The sequence below is a fragment of the Salvia hispanica genome, chromosome 4 (assembly GCF_023119035.1).
Source record: "Salvia hispanica cultivar TCC Black 2014 chromosome 4, UniMelb_Shisp_WGS_1.0, whole genome shotgun sequence".
In the NCBI taxonomy this organism is placed as follows: domain Eukaryota; kingdom Viridiplantae; phylum Streptophyta; class Magnoliopsida; order Lamiales; family Lamiaceae; genus Salvia; species Salvia hispanica.
Window position 1 is genome coordinate 1,042,731 of NC_062968.1, and position 22,099 is coordinate 1,064,829.

The window sequence follows — 22,099 nt, forward strand, 5'->3', positions numbered from 1 at the left end:
ATTTCAAACAATTCCCAATGGAGAAGCCACAAATGGACAACAACAACAAAAAAACCATGTCCAACAAAAACATCGAAATCGAATTAGGGCAAAATGAAGAAGCCCTAGTCGAGGCCGAAGACTACTCAAAGAGAGCACAATGGCTCCGCGCGGCCGTCTTGGGAGCCAACGACGGCCTCCTCTCCACCGCGTCGCTCATGATGGGCATCGGAGCAGTCCGGCGCGACGCCAAGATAATGCTCCTCACCGGCGCCGCCGGCTTGGTGGCCGGCGCCTGCAGCATGGCCATCGGAGAGTTCGTCTCCGTCTACTCTCAGCTCGACATCGAGGTGGCTCAGATGAAGAGAGAGAAAAGGGGCCGCGAGGAGAGGAACCTGCCGAGCCCGGTGCAGGCGGCGGGGGCGTCGGCGGCGGCGTTCACGGTGGGGGCGGGAGTGCCGCTGCTCGCGGCCGCGTTTGCGCGGGACTACCGTGTGAGGCTCGGGGCGGTGGTGGCGGCCGTGAGCGTGGCGCTAATAGGGTTTGGGTGGGCGGCGGCGGCGCTCGGGAGGGCGCCGCCGGTGAGGGCGGCGATGAGGGTGCTGGTTGGGGGGTGGGTGGCAATGGGGATCACGTTTGGTCTTACCAAGTTGATTGGTTACACTAGTGGCATTTGATTTGAAGTGTACGTTGTTGATGACTCGAACCTATGACTAATTGGTGTTTTTTTTTTTGAGTTAATAACTTAATATAATGATTTATTGTTATGTGGGATTTATGTTTTGCAAGTTTAGACATTGATATAATGTAATCTCCCTTTTTCTTTGTTCGATAATATAAGTTTTATTTTGTCATTCTAGTTTGTTTGCTAATAGAATCTCATTACATTTTTAGGGATAATTTAATAAGGAAGATAAAGTAAAACAAATATGATAAGAACACGTACTTTATGTTAGATAACTCCTTAATTTAGTATAAATGGCAAGTATGTTTCATGATTCATTAACTCATTTCAGTATTTCACTCAAATTTAATTATAAAACTAATACTATCCCCGTCCATAAAAATAGTTTTGATAGTGGATGACACATATTTTAATGCAAAATTGGTGAAATAAGACAAAAATAGGAAAAAAAAAAGGTTGTTGAAATGTTGTTAGTGTAACATGAGATTCTCACATAGTTTGAGAGTATTATAGATGGATAGAGACTAGTTTTCGTAGACGACCAAAGATTGGAAAACGTGACTAATTTTTATGGGAGAAGATGGAGTATATAAAAGTGAGAATCACGTTTCAAGATGGAAGAGAGTTTGTACTTTGCCATTGATTTTCAGGCTTGTGGGAAATCGACAATATCAAAGTTCATGATATTTTACGACAAAGTTTTAAGTTTTTAGAAAAAATCTGAATTCGGTCAAATTTGGTGATAAACAACCAATTGCCATATTTCTTAGGGTAAATTGCCTAAAAAGTAACAAACTTTGGGAAAAGTTTGGTTTTTTCCACAAACTATAAAAGTTGCGCCTAAAGTCACGAACTTTATCGGATCGTGCAAATTTCCCACACTACCTGACCTGACGAGTCGACATATTTCCGTTAAAAACTTATCCCCGCGTGACTTGACAAAATTTCTTATTGGGCACAAAACGACGTCGTTTTATGCTTCTTTTATTGAATCTTCTTTACACATCGCCGATTTCATCCCTAAACCGTTTGTCGACGATTTCACTCTTGTTGATTACGTTTTCTGTCGATTGAATCGGGGTCACGATTTCGAAATCAGCCAAAAAGAGGTTATATTACATGAGTTTAGAAATTTTGCCAAGTCACGCCTCCGGCATGCCACGTGGGATAAGTTTATAACGGAAATATGTCGTCAGGTCAGGTAGTGGGAAATTTGCACGATCCGATAAAGTTCGTGACTTTAGGCGCAATTTTTATAGTTTCTGGGAAAAACCAAACTTTCCCCAAAGTTTGTGACCTGCAATTTACCCTATTTCTTATTAGGTGATTGTTTCATCATGATTTAATTGATACGTAACTATATAATCATTGTATTTTAATTTCAAGACGCTATACTTGGTCACACATTATATCACTCGTTCACGTTTTTTTTGGCATGTTAATTAACTTGATTTCGCTTCTAAAACAAGCCTCATGCTAGTTAGTAAGGTGGTTATTTTCATGCTATTTAGTAAGGTAGTTATTTTCTATTTTCGCAAACACATGTATTTGGTGCGGACGAAAAATCAGAACTTCAGAGCTGTTTGCGATATTTGGACATTATAATGGCGGATTTAGGTGGGGTTATGTGACGAGTGGCCCCAATAATGTTGACCGATTAGAGCTGAAAAAACTACATTAAATTCGATTTTCGGAACTGTCATCGGTACCAGGGAAAAGTTCCGTGGCAAAGATAACACAGATGATTGAGCCTTAAGGGTATTTTCGCCGCACAAAGTATGAAATAGTGAAAAAGTAGCTCAAATAAAATTAAATCGAAATTTATACACCTTCATAGACAAATTATAAAGTAAGGAACAAATAAATAAAATGACGAGTATAACTTTTGAAGATTGTATAAAGGATTTATTTTAACTTTTAAAAGTATAGTAAATGAAGTTGAAACTAAATAATGAGAAAATTTTCTGGTTAGTCCTATTGGGCTTTGGCTATTTGGACCAACCTACTATTTGATTTTTCTTTTTCAGCACCTTACTCTTCAATGTGTTTGTTTCTATTTGGGGTAACCCATGAACTACGGTTAAATTGACATTCCAAATCTTAGATCAATTTATTCCAGTTGTTACAATTAATAGCCGCGCGGGTATTGATAAATTGATTTGCAAATTAATTTCAAATCCACACATAAATATCCCATAATCGTAAAACTACGTACTTTGTGCAAAGTGCAAACTATGCTAAATCCAAAATCCTGATGTAGCCCAAACCTCACCATACCGTTTTCAACATGAGCAAAAATCGACTAATGTCAAACTATCCTCTTATGTAGTCCTCCCTCCGTCCACGAATAAGAGTCCCAGTTCATAATTACCATAAATGATAAAGAGAGTCCACATTCCACTAACTCATTCCACTCATATATCATTTAAACTAATACTCCCTCCGTCCCCCATTAGCAGTCACAGTTTGACCGGGCACGAGTTTTAAGAAATATAATAAAATTAGTGGGACCCACTTTTTTATATTGGTTTTATAATAAAATGTGAGTGAAGTAAGTTAGTGGAATGTGAGATCTACTACCATTTATGGTAAAAATGAAGTGTGACTCTTAATTGGGGACGGACCGAAATGGAAAAGTGTGACTTTTAATCAGGGACGAAGGGAGTATATACAAGTGAGACCCCTATTACACTAACTTTCTTCCACTCACTTTTCTTAACATTTCATAAAACCCGCGCCATTTAGAAATGAGACTCTTAATCGTGGATGGAGGGAGTAATAGTCACCCAATAAAATAATACTAGAAAAATGTGCACATATACACATTCGATTATTCAAGATCAATTTGTCCTAAAATTGTCCCTAGTTGAATTGGTCTGAGATTATTCGAGATTAATTTTGTCAAAATCCATCAAGACTAATCACAATAAATTCTATATTACCTACTTGAACTATCATTATTCATAACACTAAAGGGCGTGTTTGATAAGTTAGTAATACCAAGATAGAGAATTATATATGGACATTTCTAATTATTTGATATTATAGTTAAGCTTAACTCAAAGCCCAATATAAGATAAGGGCCCTACCCAATCTTATCAAAATTATAACTTTAACCATGTTTATATAACCCACCAATTTGTCAAGTTAAACCATGTTATTTAATGTACTATACAAATTTAGATAATTTATGTTCTATCAAACAACAACGAAAAAAAATCATATCTTTAAATATCTTGACATGAAGCCCGTATTTCTTATCTTATTTTACATATCTTCTCAAATCTCATCTTTTTTATCAAACGAGTCCTAAATCTTATCTAATCAATCAAACCGAACATCGCAACGAACTATTCTACACTATTAAACACACCACCAAAACCAATATCCCCAACTAACTTAGTGAGACCAAAAGTGATGCCCATGGCCACCCACCCTCCCACCACCACCCTCCCACATCCACCCCCCAACCCCGTCCCGCCGAGCGCCGCCCCGGCCCCGCCAAAGGCCGCCATCCCCAGCGTCCCCGCGGCCGCCACCACCCCCGCCCCAACCCTAGAGTCATCCACAAACGCGGCCGCGAGCAACGGCACAATCCCTCCCATCAAGAAGGCAAGCGCCGACGCCATGGCGGCGAGCAAAGGGTAATTAGGAATCGATCTTCTTCTCTCTCTCTTCGTCCGAGCCGTCTGATCTATGGAGTGGACGGAGGCGAACTCGGCCGCGGCCATGCTGCACGAGCCCGCGAAAAGGGCTGCGAAGCCCGTGAGGATCGTGGCTTTGGAGCCGGCTCCGGTGGCTCCGATTCCCATCACGAGGGATGAGATGGAGACCAGGCCGTCGTTGGCTCCGAGCGTGGCGGCTCGGAGCCAGGCGGCGTAGTCGGTTTCTTGTTTGATTTGAGGGAGATTGGTCATGGCGTTTTGTGTTAGGTATAGGATTTGGAGGTGGTTTGGGATATTATTAGCCATTGATTGATGAGACTTAGGAAAATATGATTGGAATATATTTATAGAGGTAGAACACTTTAGAGATATAAATAGAGATTAATTGTACTAACAAATGATGCAAGGTTAAGTGGTAAGAAATCCAAGAATTTAGAGATGCATTTTGTAGAATTGAAGCAAAAAAAATTAGGCCTATATAAGCCCATATATATATATGATGTTCGGTTTGATAGATTAGACATGATTGACTCGTACAAATACTGTTCGGATTCGTTCCAATGTTTAATATGGGGACAATCACACATAAATTTAGTTGTGACTTTTAATAACCACTTAATTACCTAAGTAAAACTTAATTATCATACTATATCTTAATCTATGTATATAGTGGTTTTATAAACAATGTAATACCTTGAGTAACTTTATATTTGTCCATATCTAGATGGGAGTGTGCTCTCCACACAATATCAAATTAAACTATACATATTAGATTATTTATGGAAGTGTGCATTCCACACACAAAGAGCAATACTTACTCAAATTCCTTTTTTCCACTTTGACAAAAGCCATAAAGGTTTGTTATTTAAGTAATTAGGCAGCATGTAACTTTAATTGATTCATCTCTTCATATATGGATCGACTATATATATGTCAATCATGATGTTAATTATAATCCGTGGGACAAATTAATAAGCAATATATATGTGGATTGATTAATTTACTTATTACACAATATGACGAACTCAAATTGATTTGTTAAGACATCTCTTTCTCAACGACCTAACTTATAAAACAATAATCACAAAGCCTCTTTACTAAGTGGAAGAAAGAATCCAAATTTTTATCAACCAATCATCTTTCTGCACCATCCTATAAATTAATAAAATACATATAAGTGTGTGGAGTGCACACTCCCTTCGATATTTTAAAGCCATAATTCCCCACTAATGTGTGGAGAGCACACTCCTCCTATTTTATAATTCTCATTAGTGGACATGCTTTGCTATTTTATAGATCTTTAAAGGTTACAACAATATTACAATACTAGTATTACTATACCTACTAATTTGTAATGCATGCAAATATATCTCCATGTAATTTCATGGGAATAAATTATATAAACAATTCATCATAAAATATAGCTTAATAGGAGTAGTAGATTAATATTCTACTTAATAATTTGTTTCTAAGGCTATTGGAATTTTTGTGACTGGACTAAAAGTTCATGTATAGATAAAATTTTATTAGCTTAATAGTATCTCCACGATATTGTCTGTTCTTTTAATGCCAACTACTTTTATCCATATTCGTCATCGCATCTCTAGTTTCTCTCGTTTATCCTCTAATTCTTTCTCTCCCATTACCCATCTTTCGTAATATACCCTACCCCATCTTTCGTAATATACCCTACCCCATCTTTGTGAACCTCAACCTTAAAATCCTGGCTTCGCCACCAATTAACAATATATAAACCTAAAAATAGTGGATATATTTAATCACAACAAATGCTTATGCTAATTACACTACCCTATTTTTTTAATCCACCTCCTCTAATATTGCACTAATGTCATCCCTATTTTATTTTCCTTTCATTTTTGAGTTAGTGCCATCTCTAATTAATTAGTGTCTAATTTCCTCTATAAATACCTCTTTAATTCCTCCTTTCCCAATGTACCAAACTCACCACCCAATCCAAACCATCTCTACTCCCAAAGCAAAACCCTAATTCCATGGCTGCTCAAAACCAGCTCCCAATTTCAATCCCCAAAGACCTCCCCCAAATGGAGGAAGAAATCAACTTCTCCGAAAGGGCCCAGTGGCTCCGAGCCGCAGTGCTCGGGGCCAACGACGGCCTAGTCACCATCGCTTCCCTAATCCTGGGCGTCGGAGCCCTAAAACACGACGCCCGGGCCATAATCCTGGCCGGCTTCGCCGGCCTCTTCGCCGGCGCTTGCAGCATGGCCATCGGCGAGTTCGTGTCGGTGTACACTCAGCTGGACATAGAGAAAGCTCAGATCAAGAGAGAGAAAGCGGCAATGGCCGGAAACGGTGAGGAGGCGGAGAGGGAGGCGCTTCCGAACCCTTGGCAGGCGGCGGCGGCCTCGGCCATCGCGTTCTCGCTGGGGGCCGTGCTTCCGCTGCTCGTGGCTGCGTTCGTGGAGGACCATAGGGTCCGGGAGGGGGTGGTGGTGGCGGCCACCACCGCGGGATTGGTGGGGTTTGGAGGGGCCGGGGCGGTGCTCGGGAGGACTAAGGTGGTGAGGTCTTGTGTGAGGGTGGTGGTGGGTGGGTGGATGGCTATGGCTATCACATTTGGTCTCACGAAGTTGCTCGGGTCGAGCGGATTTGAGATGTGATGAATCGAACCCCTGATCTATTGGTCGTGCGTGTGGATTTATGTTTTTTCCCTTTTTTTAAAGAAAGTAAAATAAAGAGGATCAGTAATGATTTCTCGTATGTGTCAGTAGTCGTGGTTAATCAAACCCTCGATCTATTGGTTACTAAGATGTATTTCGTCGTCTCAAAGTGAATTTAGGTTTGAGGGATGTTATTTTATGTAGTGTTGATAACTACAAAATGTGCATTGGCATGAGCAAAAAGACTAGTGTTCATGCAAGCTTTGTTTTGTCGGGAAAAAAAATTTGACTATATTTTGTAATGGATGTCCTAAGCCAATGCATTTTATGTTAAGCTTTATTGGGAACTATAATGTCATTTGTAACTTGTACTCTCAGTATATATACATGCATGAATGGTTGAAGCAAATTTGAAGGTGAACAAATACACACAAGCATGAGCCATGAATTAGTTAATTGAAGTGACTCAATTGTTTTTAGGTCACTTGTTTAACTAATACTAGCGTCTTTCACTTTTGGTTTTGGATAGGATTATTTGTCACAATGTTCCACTATCCATTAAACTATTTACAAATATTTACATCAAACTCTAATTGATATACAAAGGTAATTGCACGTAATAAACAAACATTCACTAAATCCTGATTTTGCATATAAACTAAAATTATACTAACAAAGTTTTATTTTTCTCAATATTCAATGAGATTATGAATAATTTATTTATATATCATCCTTTAGGGGAGTGATCAATTGATAACTCATCATTTAATTGCTAACTACAACTAATTTAAGGCCACATGATTTTAAAAAATGTGTGGTCTACAATTTGCCACGTGTAATTTTAGTTTTTATTAATTAAATCGAAAAAAATTAAAAAAAAAACACAAAATTAGGGTTTTGGATGAAAATGTCAATATAGTGTTTCGAAAATATCAACACAATGCTTTGAGAATGTCAACACAAATTTAGGATTGACATTATATATGCTTTATATTGACATATTATCTTAGCTATATTGACATTAGCCTGTGTACGAAAAATACGAAAATTCTAGATTTTTTTTTTCAAATTTTGACGTCGGAACATATGCATGTAGTATATCGTTGGAATCCTTATAAAATTATCTTTAATTTGATATATGTTATATGAATTTAAAGTTTTGAGATTTCTTTTAAAAGTTAGTTATATTACTAACTTGACATTAATACCCCTATTGATTTTTATTGGAATTAATCCTATAGCCTTATTGACGTTTTTTGTTGATCGTATTGACATTTTGTGGTTAATGATCTAGGCCTTTAGTTTGAATATCTAATGGCTATTATTGAGTTGTAGTTAGCAATTAAGCATTTAGTTAACAATATAACACTCCCCTCATCTCATTAAAATTATACTCCGTATAAAGTAAAATATGAACTATATTATTTTATTATTTTATTTTTATAATTTATCAATAATTTAAATATTAAAATTTAAATATAATTTTTGACATAGAAACATAAAAGAAAGATAATGATTTATATTTTCTTCAAAATAAAGAATATTAAGGGTGAACCTAAAAAAAAGAAAAGAAATGGAGTACCAAGAAAATGAAAGAAAGTAGACTAAAAAAGGAAAAAATCAAGGGTTTTGTCTCAGGGGTTTTACCATTTATAGAAGTGCTACCACTTCACCACCTCCCAACTCCTTTGCCGCCGCGTCTCCGCCGCCGACACCTTCAAATTCCCACACTCTGCGAAAAGCGATAGCATTCAGCTCCACCAAAGCATTTCTGACAAGTTCCCCTTTTCATATCTAGGAGTCTAGTAGGGTGGTTCGACCTCCTATCGCTCGGGAAAGAACCACAAAGAAAACCCGAGATAGAACTTATAAATACGCTGGACTCCTACACTATTACATTAGAATAAAATATCCAACGTAAAACAATACTTACTCTGTCCGCAATAGATTATTAATGGATTCTCAATCAATTGTTCCAAAATAGTGAAAATTAAAACTAATTTAACGAAATTAAATATGATAAGATAAGACAACAAAACACGACATTGTCTTTGCTAAATGACGTCATTATATTTTGAGTGTTAATTAAAATGGGTCAATATATCCAAAATGATATGTTTTTTGCGTATTATATTTGATTTTGTCTTATTAGTTTCGACTTGATCATTACCTAAAAATTGAAAAGTTTTGGTAATTTATATTCCAAATTTAAACGATATGAAATTGACTAAAAGTTAACAAAAAATTATATTTTAAATAACAATTGTCCCAATTTTTAAACATCACTTTTTCAATTCTCGTATTCAAAAGAAAAACATTATATAACTTGTGGCGAATGGCGATGAAGAGTATTTGGAAAATATCTTATGTATTTAGAAACATAAGTTTTAGTTTGAAATTTTAATTAGCGATTGTAATTAGGATATCCATGATCTTGAGCTTCAATATATTTGTTTGCTAATATGCAATGATCATTTAATATTTTTGTTTGCTAAAAATGATCTTGAACTTTAGATATGGCAGCTAAAATCTAGCATTTTCAATGGCTGCACAAAACTTCCTAAATGCCAACTATTTTCCTCAACAAAAAGTGCTAAAAATGTATTATTGGTTAATACTTTCATTTATGTTAATCTCTACCACAAAATATAGCACCTTAATAATCAAGAACCGTAGCCCAACCGTATTTCACGGTAGAATCTTTGATTCTTTGGCATTTCAACTTCATCTCCAACAAAAATATGTGAAATTCATAGGGAGATTCAAAACCTAAATACCAAAAGAGAAGAAACATTTTCTTCTCTTCAAAATAACCACCATAAATATTTTCATCAAAGAAAATAATTCTATATTTGCCAGCCTCAGGTACTCAAATTATACTATTCTTTAAAAATTCATTTTAATTTTGCAATGATAGAGAATTTTTTTTGGTGATAGGTTGGCAAAAAGTTGCAATCCAACATCATCAAGAAAGGAAACATGGGTCCAAGCAAGTTAAGGAAAGCCATTGGGGCGGTGAAGGACCAGACCAGCATCGGCCTAGCCAAGGTCGGCAACAGCACCTCCCTCTCCGACCTCGACGTGGCCATCGTGAAGGCCACGCGCCACGAGGAGTACCCTCCCGACGAGCGCTACGTCCGCGAGATCCTCAACCTCACGGCCTTCTCCCACATGTTCGTGAGCGCGTGCGTGAGCACCATCACGAGGCGCCTGAGCAAGACGAGGAATTGGGTGGTGGCCCTGAAAGCCCTGATGCTCATCCAGCGCCTGCTCTCGGAGGGCGACGCCGCCTACGAGCAGGAGATCTTCTTCGCGACAAGGCGCGGGACTCGCCTCCTCAACATGAGTGACTTCAGAGACGCCTCGGCTCGCTCCAACTCGTGGGACTACTCGGCGTTCGTCCGCACCTACGGGCTCTACTTGGACGAGCAGCTCGAGTTTAAGGTGCAGGGCCGCAGAGCGAACCAAGGGGGGGGCTATGCGTGCGATGTCTCGGGGGCGGAGCTCGCCACCACCGCCGCGTGCAACGCCATTGTGCCGAAGGGCACTCCACTCCGTGATATGAAGATTGAGAAGATCTTTTATAAGATCAATCATCTAATGCAACTTCTAGAGAGGTTTTTGTCATGCAAGCCAACAGGTAGGTGCTTAGGGTCACAAACATGTCACTCTAAGAAGTTTTTATCGGAACATTTTCGAGTAAACACCCTAAATAATGAGACAACATCAGCCATTAATCATTTTTTATATGAATGAATGTAGGTGCTGCAAGAGAGAACAGGGTTGTGAATGTGGCTTTATACCCCATAGTGAAAGAGAGCTTTCAGCTCTGTTTCAACATAACAGAGATCATGTCAGTCTTGATTGAACGCTTCATGGACCTAGAAATACCAGAAATGGTGAAAGTCCACGAGATCTTCTCCCGCGTGTCCAAGCAATACGACGACGTGGATGCGTTCTACACGTGGTGTAAGAACGTTGGCATTGCGCGCTCCTCCGAGTATCCCGAAGTTGAGAAGATCTCACAAAAAAGGCTCGACATGATGGACGATTACATTCGCGAAAGGACGATCATGGCCCGTGAGAAGAGACCCGCCAGCCCGGAGCCGGAGCCGGAGCCCGAACCCGTCGAAGAGACAGAGCCCAAAGAGGATATGAATAAGATCAAGGCATTGCCAGCACCACCACCACCATTACCGGAAACTAAAGCAAAAGAGAAAGAGGTAGTGGAAGAGAAGAAAACTCAAGAAGAGGGGGATTTGTTGAACCTAGGTGAAAATGCACCTACTACACAAGAGCATGGTGATATGCTAGCATTAGCTCTGTTCGACGGCGGCCTACCCACGGCCGGTCCGGAAAATAAAACGAACCCATGGGAGGCCTTCAAAGAGTCATCGTCTGGGGATTGGGAGACGGCTTTAGTCCAGACTGCTAGCCACTTGTCGAACCAAACGGTATCGCTTCCCGGAGGGTTCGACACAATGATTCTTGATGGTATGTACCAACAAGGTGCATTATCTCAGGCAGTGGCTTCTTCGGGTGTTGTAGCTACCGGAAGTGCTAGTAGTGTTGCTCTAGGGTCAGCGGGTCGGCCGGCCATGCTAGCATTGCCAGCACCACCCTTAGCCGAGGGCGGAACCGCCAGTTCAGAGAATTACGACCCTTTTGCCGCCTCCCTTGCTGTTCCACCACCACCATACGTGCAGATGTCGGAGCTGGAGAAAAAGCAAAGCTTTCTTGTACAAGAGCAACTAATGTGGCAACAATATGCAAAGGATGGGATGCAGGGACCAGCAGCTTTAGCTAAGGCAAACCCGAGTTCATCATACCCGCACAACACGACGACACCATAAGCTACTTGTATACAAATAATACAGAATAGAAAAAAACTTTCAAAATAGTTACTTGTGGCCATACTTGATGCAATTGAGGTGTATCTTTACTTTAGATGCTTCACTCAGCCAAAACTCCAATTTGATTATTTGGTTTTGAATCTCCTGCAAACACATATGGACTATGTAGGTGAAATATTTCCTCAAATACACATTTTCTGTAAAAATATATTCACATTAAAATACGAGACATTGTATCGAATTATCGATCAATGGTAATGGTACAAGGTTGGCTGGCATTCCCTTGCACGCCCAAATAATGCAAGGTTCTGCCTTAAGCGACCTCTCTCTAGCCTAGCGTTTTTTGATGGACACGCCCAATTGCATCCCCACAGAAACCAACGTCTCAAGGTGTCTTGAACTATTCTCCAGGAGGTCGTCATCTATCTTGATGGTATCCTGCAGAAGAGCATGCTGCAATCTTTAACAAAACTGACAGCAAATGAAACACTTCTTGTGAACTAATTAAAGTATTATTAGCAACTTATTTTAACCATTTACAAGAAAACTGAAGAAAATATAGAATTACCCACAGAGACAGCCATGCCAACATGTATATTTGTTGAATAAAAGAATTTTATGCATGAAATAATAATTAACAGGTACTAGAAATCAGCAACATATTCAATTATCTAAATAAATAAATAAACTGTAGCACCAACCTTTTCAAAGACACAAATGACTGTACTTCCGCCAAATGAAAAGTATCCGAACTGCATCAACGAATTAAAAGTAGTTTACTGGATATAGTTCAGCCTGATAAAAATATAAAGGAACTTGCGAAGTTGTCAACAATCATGAACCTCGTCTCCTTTATTGACGTAGTCACCCTCTTTTTTGGTGAAATTAATGCTACCAACCATGGTTGCTCCTATAGCAACAAAAGCTACCTGCAACAAAAGTTATAGTTTCAGGTCTATTAGACAGTTTTCTGTATCAGGAAACATAAAATGGAAACTCAATACTGAATCAAGAAATCATAAGCAAAAACCAGCAATTCATCATTGTAAAAATGGACTGTTTTGGATAGCAGGATCAAAATCCATGCATATTTATATTTATGTAGATGCTCATGTATATAATGATCTTTCCAGGCTCTAAGAACACCAGTCATTTGAAGGACAAAATTATGATGTTCGTATTAACTATTGGTGCATAAGTGGAAACCTTTAGTAAATAAAAAGTCAATATAAAAAATCCTACGATTTTGAGAAACAATAACAATTGTCCAGACAAACACACTTATCAGTAAAGCATAACTGAATAGTGAATCCTGAAGAAGGAACAATATGTAGTCTTTTGCAGAAAGTAGCAATAGAAAATGTTGCGATGACCAAACCTTCCCAAATTCTTTGGTTGATATTGTAGATACAACGCGCTTATTCTCAGTGAACACATTGCAGTACTTGCTGTTCACTGCAATTGGGTTAACCTATAAAAAGGAGAGAGCAGAAATGAGGATAGATCAAAATAAGCTGACTGCCACAGGACATGCCAGAAGTTCAAGAGTACCGTGTATAAGCATCCAGGTATCTCCACAAACTTTTCAATAGTTCCAGAAACAGGAACATGGAAGCGATGATAGTCCTGCAGTGATTTGGAGGTACTGAATTCAGAAAATAAAAAAAGCTGAGATATTATTAGAGAAAATAAATTATGCTCCACATCAAGGTTTTACCAGCTGCACCAGATGAATAAAGGAACCTTAATTGCACTCAAGAACAAGAGATATTTACATAATTTTACCTGTGGTGCCAAGCGGAATATAACTAAACTTCCACCACTGAAGGCATCAGAGCACACTTCAGTCCCTAAAAGGCCTTGTACAGAAAATTTCCGACCCTAGCATGACAACAGAGCTTCTGAATCAGACTATATAGCACCTTCTGCGCAGTGTTGCTAACTGTTGCGGACTATAGTTGTTTAAAAAAACATAATATGCTTCCAAAAGGTCGAGAGCTAAAAGTATAAAATTTGGCAAAAGCTTTAAAACTAGTCACTTTTATTATTATTTTCACTTACAGAAACTTTACCAATCACTTTTTATATATGAATAGATCCACAGACGTTTACAAAAACTGCCATTTGGTGAATTATAGCAAATACCCATCCATACCTTAATCCAAAATCTCGTAGAATCTTCAGCAGTTTCAAATGCCATCAACCGACAATCAGCAGCACATACTGCAACATCATCACATCCAGCATTGGTGATTGGCCTCGCACCAGGTTTTAACTCTCTTATAAAGAATTCATTGAATGTCTGCAACAGTGAAAAGTTCATTTATGAATAGAAGACTCGGAAAAGCAGAATAGAAAGGAAAGGACACAAAGAATAAAAAAATAATTTGTGAGCGTTCAACTAATGCGATGAAAAGGAATGCAATCTATTGCCATAAAAGTGCATACAATGGGGCAATGCTTATAGAATGCAAACTTAATTGTTAAATTTCTAGGTACAACATAAAATTTTTTATGGAATTTTGATGTTGATGGTTGGCTTGCTTTCATAACAATAAGTTTATACTTAGATGATGATACATAGACCAGACACTTTCAACAGATTTCTTGAAATGGGTGAGGAACTGGGGATGTGCTGACTCAACAATATGAAGAGCTCTCATCGAAGATTTAAAACATAAAAGCATGTTAAAGCTAATACTCCTAGAAAACAAATATAATAAGTTAAGAGTTTCTCTGTGATACATGTTTGGATGCTACTAAAAAATTTCCAGTACTATAGTTGATTAGATATGAAAAAGTCATCTTCATAAGGAGATTCTAGGTTTCCTTAAGTAACAGAATAGGTAGTATTGACAACGATTAGTATTTCTGAAAAGCAACCTGTCAGTCAATTTACAGAATCAAATTCCATCAGATAAGAACCCAATGTAATAACTTTAAACCAATGTAATAACTTTAAATCTAAAGCAAAGGAAACATGTGGGGACAATGGATTCTCCTCTCTTTCTTTTCTTTATAGGCGGGGAGGGAGTGGTAAGGGGGTCAAGCAGTGACTTTGGCCTGTGAGTTTCCCTTTCTATACTGAATTGGACAATTAAAAAAGAATCTGAAGGCAACAACCTTGATAATTAAAATATGAAAAATTCGAGAACTCATAGTTATGAGGGTTTAATTAATTTTCATTTTGATACACAGCACTATTATAAAAGTGTCTATTTCGAAGGATAGTTTAGTAATTTAATATACACATGTATAGAGGTTTTGTTTATTTTTTAGCCTTTTTGCATTTAAAATTCTTCAAAATTATGACAAATATCTATTCATGATATATATTTACAAATATTGTTTAAATTCATAAAGTATCCGACACATAATGCCAGTCATAAGAAAATTATAGGTCTTATTAATCATAATACTTTTACCTATTCAGAAGCCGGATCTTTCATCTTTCAGTTATTTAACATTTGCTTCCTAAAAACTGAGTTGCATTTAATTGATTATTCACAGATTACTGGTCAAAGAGCAGCTGTCAGTTTTGTTATGGACAATTTTTTCAAATCATTATACTATTATTTCATAGGAAAATATATATCAGTTCAGGGAAAATGATAAATGTCAATTTAATGTACTTTCAAGTCTTACTACAGTAACTCTGCAGAAGAAGCACCATGAAGAGTGGAATACATGACAAATTTAAAACCCTTACCCACCTTAAACTGCTCTAAAGGATATTTGATTTCAGACAAGTTTAATTGATCCTGCAACATAATCAACAATTGCAATTAGGGAGCTCCCAAATAAGCTAATCGAATCAAATATAAACACAATTAAACTAAGTAACTATAATTGCAAAGATAAGTGGCAAGAAGAATTATATGGCACAGAGCAGCAGTCATGCATATCTATTGACATATGGTGCGGTGCTTTGGGCAAAAGAATATCATGCCTTAAACAAAGAAATAAACTTTTCAATATCCTTAGCAGATTCGGGTGAATCCATTTTCCTGCCCTGCTTTTCGGAGATGCTCTGCAGGAGTTCCTTCGCCCCTGCATCCGTATAGCAGTAATTTAATATAAGCGAACTTGTGAATTAAGCATGATAGAAAAGTATCATTGACATATTTACATGTATCTAACTAGCCCCAAATTGATGAAGTAAACAAAGATCCAAGAAAGATCTAAATGCATGAAGGTGTATGTGGGTGTGTGTGTGGGTGTGGGGCATAGAGAGAGAGAGATGATATAATGTTACAGCAAACACTTGATTGAGACTTATCAGAAGAAATCAATTAAAATGCAACCTTTGTCCATGAGTCCAAGCCCAACTTTAGATTGATATATGGCTCTCATAGATAGCACAATCTTGCCATCAATTGTTTCCTCCACTAATCTTTTCGTTCGCCTATCAAAAACCTGTAATAAAAAACAGTATCTTGTCAATTTAAGAATGCGTCCCAATACATTGACAATATAGAATATTCTACTACAAATAGTTTCTAACAAATACAGCAGAAAGACCCCTCTATTCTGCATGCATTATTATGTTACTCTAAAATTCTGACCGAGCATAACTTATTACAGTGTTTGGACTATAATAGAAGTAAAAGATTGCCTAGAGGCTCAAATTAAAAAAATTAAAGGAAGAAATAAACATAAAACAACAACAATAATCGAAACACATTAATTAATATTTATTCAGGTACACACAGATGTGGGTTACCAGGATATGTGAAGCACTTGACCCAGACCTCAATCCAACTTCATAAGATGAATAATGAGCCCATTCACTTACTTTGAACATCCATCTGTGCAGAGAACATTGATATTACAAAAGTAATCTATTATAGGAACCGTCAGTGTTATTGATATAAATAGGAGAGAAACAACTGCGTTCTGAACTCAACTAAATAATGAATTATTTCATACCAAAAGAGAATTCAAACAGTTCGTATAAGTGGATAAGATGAAAGTGAATTACATTTGATATCTCACATTTGACTAATAGATAAAACAAATTATGGGAGAAGTTATACTGAAATTTTACAGATTATATATTTGAAATTGGATCTGAATCCCTCTTTAAACATTTTTTTGCACTTGTATCATATACCCATAAAAGAATGTAAAGGTGAATATTAGCTAGAAATGAGAGAAGCTATGACTGGCAGGTCCTTACCCATTTGAAGCCTGCTTGTCAGTCAAGAATCCTCCGGACATAATCTGATTTCCAGTTCCTTCATCGAAACAAAGGGTCAAATGAATCATAGCATTCAACTTATCTGAGATGTGAAGAGTTTCTCCACAGACAGGACAACAATTGATAAGCGGATCCCTGCATAAAGGATTTTCAAGCAAAAAAAGGCCATCGTGAGAAGTTCTGAAAGTAATGAAACCATCATAGTTGATTCTAGCAATCAATAGTATCATGAAGAAAAGTTAAAGAACATATAGAAGAAACTGGGTCCAGTGCAGTAGCACATCGTCACCTAGAAGGTTAGAACCAATATTCAGCAGCCAAGGTACTTAAACATGCATAACATTCAACAATACACTGCTTTTTCTAGTTTTAGGAGGCATGACTTAATCGATCTAAGAAGGCCAACGCCGAAAACACCTAATAGTCAAGAAGAATAGAAACAAGCTAATAAATGACTGCTCTTTCCCAAAAGAACTTATATCAAGAACCTACTTTTCTTGCTGAACAGCTAAAAGCATAGCCAACTCATCTATGCTGACAACTCCATCCCCATTCTCGTCAGCAGCTTTGAAAAGTTCCTCTTTCTGATACAAGATGAAACGGAGAGATAAGATAATAGATTATGAAATATGGTGATAAGAATCTATTTGTGCAGGACTTCGTTTTGAAGTCTTGCATGTGTGGTAAACCAATTAAAAATTATTGGAAGTGAGATTTTAACACAGGATATGTCATTTGACCAGGCCAAAGTACCATGTAACGTGGCCACCTCAAATAGGTTATGATCTCGAACATGGTGTACAATATTCAGCAACAAATGTTACCTACTAATAGAATGAGAAATGAAAATGACTATTCATAAACAAACCTTTGTAGCAGCCAGTTGATTGCCAAATGCATCTATTAGGTTTGAGAATTCATCATATGAAAGATTTCCACTTTCATCATAATCCTGTTTAATCAAACAAGGGACAGATGTAACTGTTTTATTCCATAAAGGAAAAATGTAATTGTATCATATTGCCTCACAAAGAAAAGAATGCTCAAATATTGTTGATATGCTCACGTGTTTATCCTAATAAGTAATATCCTAGCATCTTCATAATTTAAAAATGGAAATCAAACTCCAGTGTTTTGATTATAACATCACAAGAATGTCTGCCAATCACTATTTGACCTTGTGCAAGGTTGACAAATTTCAATTTGTTACATTATGCTCCCACACAGTCAGAGGTAATAAAGCTAAGTAATCTTTAGAGTAGACTCATCATCAACTAACAAAATGCAGACAGGGACAATAAATATTTGAGTTAGACTGTTAGACCAGTAAAACTAGTTACTAGGATAGCTGCAGTTTGTCAAGTGTCAACCCCTCAGATGACTCAAGGAGGAGTAAAATAAGCTATTAATGCAAGTGGAGGAATTTCCTTTAAAATTTAATGTTTCTAATTCTTACTTAGAGATCCTATCATCAAATATGACTTTTTATAATTGGGTTTTTTTTACATTTCTACCCCTTTTTATCTTCCGATGCACTTGTCCATCTTTTACTTTAGGAAATGATCACTTATATAGACCTAGGGCATGGGCTTTGTTTATATGGTGTTTGGCTAAACTTATATACTATATGCTGTTATCCTATAAGTTATTTCTAAAGATGGTATATATTCCTTTTTAAGAAAAAGTCATAAAAGTATTTAGATAAAACAAGATTAAAAAGGATTTAAAATGTAAACAAGCGTAACTTTCTAATTGATACTATTCAATTTTAAAGAATCCACCAATATAAGATCTTTTTTACACAAGTATAGTTTATAGGCCGTAGCATCCTAAAGGATTTATCAGCTCAGGAACAGAAACAGAAACAGATTCAGAAAAAAAATCAAGAACATCAAACAATTTTAAGGAGCTTGTGAGTTCTAAACATCCAATAACATATTTCAAAGTGCTTATAAGCAAAGCAAAACATTACTTGATGCACCATTTATAAAACTCCCTTTTACAAAGGAGACTAGTAATCAAGAACAACACAATAAGAACTGAAAGGAACAATAGCAAAATAAATTCATTACTCCAAAATATTTACTTAGCAAGATCCATATGGTATCAACTGTACTCCGGGAAAAAAATTCACAAAAAATTTGTACTACAGCAACAACAAAAAATTATGAAACGTGCCAAGTTAACACATACCACAACAGACAAAATCCGCCGCACAAAACTCTTTTCTGTTTCCATTGGATCCTACAAATGTCACAACCATAAGTTCAAGGAACATACAAATTTATTTGCATATGGGCTAATTGAAGTGTAAAATATAACTGCACCTCAATGGAACATGACAATCTTATTTTGCCAACAATTCCTCCAGCAGAAGTTGGATCTAATAGGTCATATACATCTATATCGGAATCTGAATCCTACATAACAGTTAATGAGGATTAAAATGAGAAAAAATATGGAGAAGGGGGGAAAAAGGCACATCCTTTCAAAATAAACAAAGTATTCATGGTTTTCTATCAGCAAATAAATCAAGAAGAAGCTTAGAGCTGTTGAAAGTATAATCATTTGGTTAAATTAATCCTCTCACAACCATAATAAAAGTGTAAAGGATGCCCCAGGCAATAAATCAAGTTGGTAATAAAAACAAAAATTGCTATGCTTTTTATAAATGTATGGGCCAATCATTAACAAGTCATCCAATTGAATTCAAGTACACATACTGAGCTTCAAACAAAGCTAAAATACAGATATACACATTGTGAGAACAAAGAATCATTTCCAGTCTTTTGATCCCAGAGATATCGGTTAATGGTGAATGCATAGCACCTTGGTTCAAGTCCCATGGGGGCGAAAATTTCATTTTATTGGTGTAGTTAATTTCATTGCGAATGCAATAACTTTTATACACTGTTCTCAAGAAAAATATAGTTTCCACTGTAACACCCATATATAGGTAAATGCATCCCACCGATTAAATTAAGCAAGCTAACTATCATCCACAAGCATCTATATATGTAGTTTAATAAATTATTCAGTTCAACTAACATGTCCTCATACAAAATCATAGACAGGAACGGTCTAAGACTAGTGTAACTTACCCGAGTAAGGAAATCATACAGATCAATCTCACAGTAACCAATAAGATTGTTCTTCGACAATCTATTAGTCTGCATTGGGATTCCGAAGAGAATGATATTCAGTTGGCTTACTGGCCCGTTAAGATAGAGCATCAAGGTATCAGAGTGATTATTTGAAAGATACCATCAATTGTTTCAAAAATAAGGCATGAACAGAAGGAGCTTGTTAATGAAATATTTTCCTGATTTGAAACAAAATGACATCAGAACAGCACTTCATACAAACCTCAAATACAGAGATTCTTGCAACACGTGCCCCATTTTTTTCCAAAAGAAGCTTTTTCTCCTGTAGAGTGACATAGTGATGATTCATCTTAAGCAAATGTTACAATGAAACCAAAAGGAAACCTACAATCAGGGGAGGAACGAGGATTTTGCATGGGTGGGGTGAGGGGTATTATGCAAAAGAAAACTATCATCTAAGAGAATTTTAGCCACAATACCACATCATCCCCAACAAACTATTAGTTCTTGACTCGGTACAATGACAGATTATCTAAACGGTATGATTGAGACAACATAATTTTTTTTTTTTCTGACAGTAGATTCATGTGTCAACAAGATAATATTTTAGCAAATACTCACAGAGTTCCAGACAGGCTGATCGGTTCTGTTCAAAAGAAACAAGAAAACAATCAATACATGGGAACAGTAAAACTTATCTCAGAAGCAAAAATATATACATGTATGATATAATAACAACCACCTTTTTGAAATAAAAAAGTAGCCACATAACGTCATCTCATGTAAGATGATGACAATAGTATATCAATGCAGCATACAATGCTTTCACTTGAAGCAAGACTTATATTAATTTTAAAAGACAAGCATGACTTATATCAACCCCTTACTAAGTTCACGATACTGGTGATCAAATTGCTGAGTAAAATTGTAGAACAAAGAAACTTACAAAAGATGAGTTTAAAGGTAGGAGGAGAAGAAAATGTTACATTAGAAAATTAGCTCCGTTTTTTTCTGTGCTTTTACTTGTTCATGTACCATGATATCGCTATTTTTAACATGATTTTCTAACTAATCGCGTTAAACACCATAGATAGTAAGTAGTACTCATGATTTTGAACAGGTAAAATTAGTGATTAGAGAAGCAAAAAAAGGAGAGAGAGAGAAATGAATTAACTGATCAGAAATGGCAGTTCGGAAGGTCTGCTCGCCGAGAGAAACGCATGCCAGCCATTTATCCTTGATCCTCATCTCCGCCTTCAAACAACCAACCGCCATTATCAAATTAACGAAAAATTACAAACAAAATTGAATAGAACGCGACATACGCCGATGAGGCAGAGGAGGGCGATGCCGGCGAAGTCCTCCTCCTTGAGCAATTTCTTCAGCTGCGAGGCAGAACCGGAGGCGCGGTGGAGGCGGCGGAAATGGGGGCGGTGGCGGTTGAGGCGCTGCCGGAGCCGCTGAACTCTGGAAGTTGTGGAGCCGGAGGAATCCGCTGAGTCATCCTGAGCTTCATCTCTGGAGCTTCCATGGCCCATCCTCGATTACAGAGCTGCTGAGAAAAGCGATCGAAAAGGAATTGGGGGTTTTTTCGGTTGAAACTACTAGTGTTCCCAAAAAGGAAGAAGAAAAGCGATGAATAGAGCATTGACTTGCTGGAAAACAAGGCGCATATTCTAGAGAGAGGGAGTGTGAGTGGGTCCCACCAAATATCCTAGTTATCGATGCTATAATGGTCAAATAAATACCTCATAATTAGGTATGGACATTTTCGTTACGATACTAGAGCATCTGCAGCGGTAGCTTTTTTTCCGTCCGTGCTAGCGGCACGGTATGGCATGGCTCTTAGCTAAGAGTATATCCGTGCCGTTGAGCAACCCTACGTGGCACGTCCTGATTGGCCAATGGCTTAATCGTTGGTGAAATCGATTTTTCCCTTTTAAAAAAAAAATCATAAATAATTCAAAATAATAC

General features: G+C 37.2%; 5 protein-coding genes across 6 annotated transcripts; 3 read left to right on the top strand and 2 right to left on the bottom strand.

The window, feature by feature from the left end:
- LOC125185154 (vacuolar iron transporter homolog 4-like) lies at window positions 1-827 on the top strand. The gene has a single exon (XM_048081645.1). The coding sequence runs from the start codon at window positions 18-20 to the stop codon at window positions 654-656; it is 639 nt and encodes a 212-aa protein (XP_047937602.1). The 5' UTR covers window positions 1-17; the 3' UTR covers window positions 657-827.
- A 3,121-nt stretch (window positions 828-3,948) lies between these two features.
- On the bottom strand, window positions 3,949-4,677 carry LOC125218219 (vacuolar iron transporter homolog 4-like). The gene has a single exon (XM_048119851.1). The coding sequence runs from the start codon at window positions 4,633-4,635 to the stop codon at window positions 4,015-4,017; it is 621 nt and encodes a 206-aa protein (XP_047975808.1). The 5' UTR covers window positions 4,636-4,677; the 3' UTR covers window positions 3,949-4,014.
- A 1,625-nt stretch (window positions 4,678-6,302) lies between these two features.
- LOC125220130 (vacuolar iron transporter homolog 4-like) lies at window positions 6,303-7,318 on the top strand. Its single transcript, XM_048122268.1, has one exon. The coding sequence runs from the start codon at window positions 6,342-6,344 to the stop codon at window positions 6,966-6,968; it is 627 nt and encodes a 208-aa protein (XP_047978225.1). The 5' UTR covers window positions 6,303-6,341; the 3' UTR covers window positions 6,969-7,318.
- A 2,591-nt stretch (window positions 7,319-9,909) lies between these two features.
- Window positions 9,910-11,821, top strand: LOC125220129 (putative clathrin assembly protein At1g03050). Its single transcript, XM_048122266.1, has 2 exons — window positions 9,910-10,608; window positions 10,731-11,821. Exons 1-2 carry the CDS (start codon window positions 9,948-9,950, stop codon window positions 11,819-11,821), a joined length of 1,752 nt encoding a protein of 583 aa, XP_047978223.1. The 5' UTR covers window positions 9,910-9,947.
- Window positions 11,822-11,885: 64 nt separating this feature from the next.
- LOC125220128 (phosphatidylserine decarboxylase proenzyme 2-like) lies at window positions 11,886-21,768 on the bottom strand. Of its 2 annotated transcripts, XR_007176298.1 has the most exons (22): window positions 21,451-21,768; window positions 21,300-21,379; window positions 20,747-20,771; window positions 20,388-20,447; window positions 20,123-20,191; window positions 19,349-19,441; window positions 19,215-19,265; window positions 17,890-17,973; window positions 17,514-17,605; window positions 17,001-17,156; window positions 16,545-16,629; window positions 16,126-16,237; window positions 15,771-15,871; window positions 15,535-15,582; window positions 13,977-14,123; window positions 13,607-13,702; window positions 13,373-13,447; window positions 13,200-13,292; window positions 12,664-12,750; window positions 12,523-12,573; window positions 12,052-12,259; window positions 11,886-11,965 (listed from the first exon to the last, which is right to left on the bottom strand). XR_007176298.1 is itself a non-coding variant. In XM_048122265.1 (21 exons), the coding sequence occupies exons 1-21, from the start codon at window positions 21,661-21,663 to the stop codon at window positions 12,155-12,157; spliced, it is 1,923 nt and encodes a 640-aa protein (XP_047978222.1). In that variant the 5' UTR covers window positions 21,664-21,768; the 3' UTR covers window positions 11,997-12,154. The 2 variants fall into 2 exon arrangements, 1 of the variants encoding a protein (XP_047978222.1); XM_048122265.1 differs by lacking the exon at window positions 11,886-11,965 and having other exon boundaries at window positions 11,997-12,259.
- Window positions 21,769-22,099: the final 331 nt, after the last annotated feature.

Excerpts from the sequence above, each read along its gene's own strand:
- LOC125185154 (XM_048081645.1), top strand. The coding sequence starts at position 18 with ATGGAGAAGCCACAAATGGACAACAACAACAAAAAAACCATGTCCAAC.
- LOC125218219 (XM_048119851.1), bottom strand. The coding sequence starts at position 4,635 with ATGGCTAATAATATCCCAAACCACCTCCAAATCCTATACCTAACACAA.
- LOC125220129 (XM_048122266.1), top strand. The coding sequence starts at position 9,948 with ATGGGTCCAAGCAAGTTAAGGAAAGCCATTGGGGCGGTGAAGGACCAG. Across the intron at positions 10,609-10,730 it reads TTTGTCATGCAAGCCAACAG|GTGCTGCAAGAGAGAACAGG; the intron begins GTAGGTGCTTAG and ends GAATGAATGTAG.
- LOC125220128 (XM_048122265.1), bottom strand. The coding sequence starts at position 21,663 with ATGGGCCATGGAAGCTCCAGAGATGAAGCTCAGGATGACTCAGCGGAT. Across the intron at positions 20,772-21,299 it reads CGAACTGCCATTTCTGATCA|AACCGATCAGCCTGTCTGGA; the intron begins GTTAATTCATTT and ends TCTTTTGAACAG. Across the intron at positions 20,448-20,746 it reads ATCAGCCTGTCTGGAACTCT|GAGAAAAAGCTTCTTTTGGA; the intron begins GTGAGTATTTGC and ends GTCACTCTACAG.
- LOC125220130 (XM_048122268.1), top strand. The coding sequence starts at position 6,342 with ATGGCTGCTCAAAACCAGCTCCCAATTTCAATCCCCAAAGACCTCCCC.